This window comes from Octodon degus, unplaced genomic scaffold (assembly GCF_000260255.1).
Source record: "Octodon degus isolate 3935 unplaced genomic scaffold, OctDeg1.0 scaffold00093, whole genome shotgun sequence".
Taxonomy (NCBI): Eukaryota; Metazoa; Chordata; class Mammalia; order Rodentia; family Octodontidae; genus Octodon; species Octodon degus.
Window position 1 is genome coordinate 7726874 of NW_004524669.1, and position 5203 is coordinate 7732076.

At 32.9% G+C, this 5203-nt stretch overlaps 1 protein-coding gene across 1 annotated transcript in view; it reads left to right on the forward strand.

The window, feature by feature from the left end:
• The first annotated feature begins 3291 nt into the window (after positions 1-3291).
• The window catches only part of LOC101564082 (olfactory receptor 9K2-like), a 21702-nt gene continuing 19790 nt past the window's right edge, over positions 3292-5203 (forward strand). The window contains exon 1 of the mRNA XM_004638017.1: positions 3292-3893. Coding sequence (XP_004638074.1) covers positions 3292-3893 — 602 coding nt within the window. The remainder of the gene's footprint in view (positions 3894-5203) is intronic.

Genomic DNA, 5203 nt, shown 5'->3' on the forward strand with positions numbered 1-5203 from the left:
TTTCTTTCCAGTGTAAATTGAAATCAGGAAAAGGGAGTCCTGGGCTCTAGATATCTTCATAATTGCCTTGCATTTCTTTCTTTCCCAGGAGAACTGTCTCCCAGGAGATAAGGGAAACCTCAAGGCTTCAATTATTTGAAAGTGCTGCACTATTACACAAAATCCAAAGGCTTTATGAGAAACTATGGGTGATATTTTAGTAGATCACCAAGACTCAAAATAGCTCAGAGCCCTGTTCTATGACAGTTTAACCCTTTTTCCTTAAAAAGCATAGAAACAGCTTAAGAAAGCAGGAGAGAGACTATCCTACTGTTTAATTCTACAGGTTAATTTTGAATAAAAATACAATATAGTTCCAGGAATTATTTAGTTTTGTAGACAGTCTTTTAGAATAGTTACATTTCTCTTCTAAAAAGTATTATACAGTTTTTAAAAGAAATTAGCTACTAAAGAAAGGACAGCTTTTAAGTAGAGTAATGAGAACAGAGATCATTTTTCTCTATAGAGATTCTACAACCAGGATGTGTGCATTTGGGGGAGGAAGCTTATTATATCTCAGAGTAGTAATTTTTTAGTACTTATAGTTGTGACTTATTAATTAACCTTGTATGTGCTCTTTTTTAGAGTTAAAAGAAGATAGGAACACTGGAATTCTACTGCTTTGTTTTTCAACAGAATCTGAAAAACTACCAAACAATACAAGGTAAAAATAACCTTTAAACAGTGAGATCTTAAAAACAATCAATTATTTGTTTGTTGGTTACCTTGGGAAGAACAATCCGTTCTATATAGAATATCTTCAGTTGTAAATTTACTACAATGTAATATTTATATTAACTTATTACTCTGATCCTACATGCTCATTATCATTCAACTTTCAACTATATAATAAATTTATACTATTTTTTCCATTTATCAAAGTCATAGTATTATGTGGACAATAAATATACAGAGAATAAAGTGGGTTTGATTTTGATGAAGTTATTGTCAGGTGACAAGAAATTAATATTTAGTATTCATATTTCTATATGGTATAGGAATGAATTTGAGCAGGATAAATCTTGAAAATTTAAATAATTTGTGCCTTGGTTTTTAGGTAAGGTTTGATCAAGATAAATAATATATACTATTTGTAAAAAATAATAAGTTATGATCACTTTAGATACTATTTCACTACTCAGTATCTCACATATTCTCAGATTCTAAAATATAATTTGTCTTGCTTTTATATAAAACAGCATGTTTAAATTTTGATGGAGCTGGTGAACATTTTATTTTCCATGTTTAAAGCTGACTTGAATGATGATAATGTGTCACCCAATTTTTCTGTTAGTTTTCTTTTTCTCAGCTAAATACTATGCCTCACAGTTTACTTCATTCAGTTTAAACTTTTAAAAGTTGCTGTGATTCATTTCTTCTTAGAATAATTTATTCCAAATATCCTATATACATATGATTAATTTTCAGCCTAAGTAGTGCTGATAGAGCTATAAGTTATGGGACTGAATACTACAAAATATAATAAAATAACAATGGTTAACATCTATTTTTTAATTTTTATTAATTTTATTGAGAAACAAATAGCAACGAGACAGTTTCAAAACCAATTAGTAGGACAGTTTCTTTTTTATTTTATTTTGTTTTTTGGCAGAACCAGGGATTGAACTCAGACATTTGCACTTGCCAGGGAGCGCTTATTCCATTGAGCCATCTCCCTGGCCCCGAGGACAGTTTCAATAATTAATACATTGCATATTGTTGTCTCCATAGTGGTATTCATAGTACAAGATGCAGACATGATATCCTGTCCAAATGCTATTAGTACAAAGCTTTCTTCTCATTGAAGTGAGGAAAAGTAGCTGTATATCGATACTATTTTGTATATATGAATACAAAATGGTCCTTCATTTTTAATCCCCTTTTTTGGTTTAGTTTTGTCAGAGATGGGTATTCCATTGTCATTTAAATATTGTAGGTGCATGAATTAACCAAAATAGTCCAATATAGTGCAGTAGTCCATAATAGTAGTGGGCTTTCTGTAGGACTGGCAATGTCAGAAGTTGTTGACTTGAGCCTTTCACAGCTCAGCATATTAATATGGCTTTACTTTTTATACCTCGTTTTTATACTTTTCTGCTAGATGGTTAAGACCAAGATAAAACAAGACCTATATAGCAAGAAATGTAACTTTTATATCTGACAAGGACAGTCAAAGCCCTTTAGAATTTAGCCTGAAACCCTATATCGCAGTTTGTAGATCCTTTGTCAGTGTCAGCCATGTGAATGAGTCACAGTCACTGCTTGACCAATTTGCGCTCTGTGAAAGTTTGAGAGAATGTTTTCTCTCCATGTGACTTTTCTTAGGTGCACTCTACATCAGCAATCACTTTCCTCTGTGGCCCCATAATCCCCTTGATCTGTAAATCTGACACACAACAGAGTTACAGAATGTTACAGTACAGGTTCTCCTATGTCCTGAGTCCTTTCTGATCTTGAAAGGCTAAGGCCAAAATGTTGGCTGTCCTTGAATGGTCAACATTTAGTGACTACTTTTCTGTAAATTTTGTCAAGTGCTTTACTTTTTTACATCATTTTACATTTATTCAAAAACAACTTTGAGGGTTATTTTGTTATCATGTCCCATTTGAATAAGAAGGTGTTCATAGAAAATATAAGGAATTTGTCCAATGTCCCAGTTGCAAAGTAATAAATTCAGTTTATCTTATTACTATATGTATTAAATGAGCTACTGAAGCCATTTAGAAAAATGTCCTGCATATGCTAAAGCCATATAAATGTTTATTGTATTTATTATTTTCCTTACAGAATCATTCATATCCTGCAGGAAAAAATATAATATGTCATAATCTCAATAGAAGTTTAAAATGTATGTGAGCTAACAAATGAATTAATGGTACTTATAATTCCTGAATTGAATTATCTATCCTCATAATCATAATCACTGTTTTGTGATGTTACTATGTAAACCATATGGAGAGATATGTAATCTGTGGTATTTGCTAATTTAAAAAGTATTATGATATAAAAGAACTGCATCAGATACTTAGAAAAACACAAATTCTATTGGAATTATGTAATGAAAATGACACCTGGATTCAGTATTAATTGTTTGAAATGTTTAAGTAACAAAATTACTATTAAGCTAAGATTAAAAGTGATTATAAAGTAGGCTTGTAAATACAAATACTTAGAGATTATGAGTAATGCTTGAATCAGTGCTAAAAGTTCATTTGTTTATTTTTATCTTGTACCTCTCATCAGGTCTCTTCCATGGGTGACAGGGGAACAAGCAATCACTCTGAAACGACTGACTTCATTCTTGTAGGCTTCAGGGTCCGCCTTGAACTCTATATTTTTATTTTCCTGATGTTTCTACTCATATATGCCATTATAATTTTAGGCAACGTTGGGATGATGGCCATTATTGCGACTGATCCCCGGCTGAACACACCAATGTATTTCTTCCTAGGCAATCTCTCCTTTATTGATCTCTTTTATTCATCTGTTATTGCACCCAAAGCTATGACCAACTTCTGGTCTAAGAGCAAGTCCATCTCCTTTGCAGGCTGTGTGGCGCAGCTTTTTCTCTTTGCGCTCTTCATTGTGACGGAGGGATTTCTCCTGGCAGTCATGGCCTATGACCGCTTCATTGCCATCTGTAACCCTCTCCTCTATTCTGTTCAGATGTCAACACGTCTCTGCATTCAGCTGGTGGCTGGCTCTTATTTTGGTGGCTGCATCAGCTCAGTTCTTCAGTCTAGCATGACATTTACTTTATCATTTTGTGCTTCTCGGGCCGTTGATCACTTTTACTGTGATGCTCGACCACTACAAAGATTATCTTGTTCTGACATTTTTATCCACAAAATAGTATCTTTTATGTTATCCTGTATCATCATCTTGCCTACCATCATAGTCATTATTATTTCATACATATACATTGTGTCCACAGTTCTAAAGATACGCTCCACCGAGGGACGTAAGAGAGCCTTCTCCACTTGCAGCTCTCATCTCGGAGTTGTGAGTGTGCTGTATGGTGCTGTCTTTTTCATGTATCTTACCCCAGACAGATTTCCTGAACTTAGCAAAGTGGCTTCCTTATGTTATTCTCTAGTCACACCTATGTTAAACCCTTTGATTTATTCTCTGAGAAACAAGGATGTCAAAGAGGCTCTAAAAAAGCTTGTAGATAGGAAACATACTATTTTGTATTAATTATCTTCCATTACTTTTTTTTTTTTTTTTTGTGTGTGTGTGTGTGTGGACTGGGGATTGAACTCAGGCCCTTGCGGTTGCCAGGGAAACACTCATTCCACTGAGTCATCTCTCTACTTGATTGTGGCTACATATTTTGTTCTTCTGGCATTCTTAATCTTTTCCCATGTAATTTACCTCTCCCAAATTTTTTCTGTCTCTGGGATTAACCCTCAATATCCTCGACATGGGAGATGTTGGAAACATTTTTAATAATAACACCTCATATTGATCTCAAGTAACGTTATTTTCACAGAATCAATAAGTATGACTTTTTCTCAAAGTCTTTTATATTTTAATATATTGCTTAAACAATACTTTATCAAGTGCCAGTCTTTGAGAGTGCTTTTGTCTCCTATGCACTATCATGGATAGTTGACAAAGACACCTAGATTATTTTAAAATCAAGTATTTTTTTTCTTATTTTTATTTGTATAAGTATGTTAAAAGGTTATTATATTTCACCTTGATCAAGTATTTTCTATATGTTACACAGAGAGGAAATAACAGTAATAAACAACCAATAAGTTGCCCTTACTAGGTACATTAATTTGGAAACTTGTATTCTAAACATTCAAAGACTGAACACTATTCTGTGATACTATCAGTTACTGGACCTTATTACAAAAAGTAATGTGGAAGTGAGGGAACTACAAATGTTTTTGAATACTCATTCCCTCAATCCCAGTTTGTATCTTTCTCATTTTGGTCTTATGGCATTTATTACGGGGGAATATTTAATAAAAGAATAGGAGCAAATAAGTCATTGAATTGAGTGCAATTAAAAATTTATTGTTCTGTGTCTTTGCGTATACTTATTTCATTATTTTTATTAAATGCTATGTAAATATCCTGGTATCTGATGAGCTGAGGGATAAATTATTTTATCTTTTGGAAGTTTACAATTTTGTTAGACAATCAGCTTTTT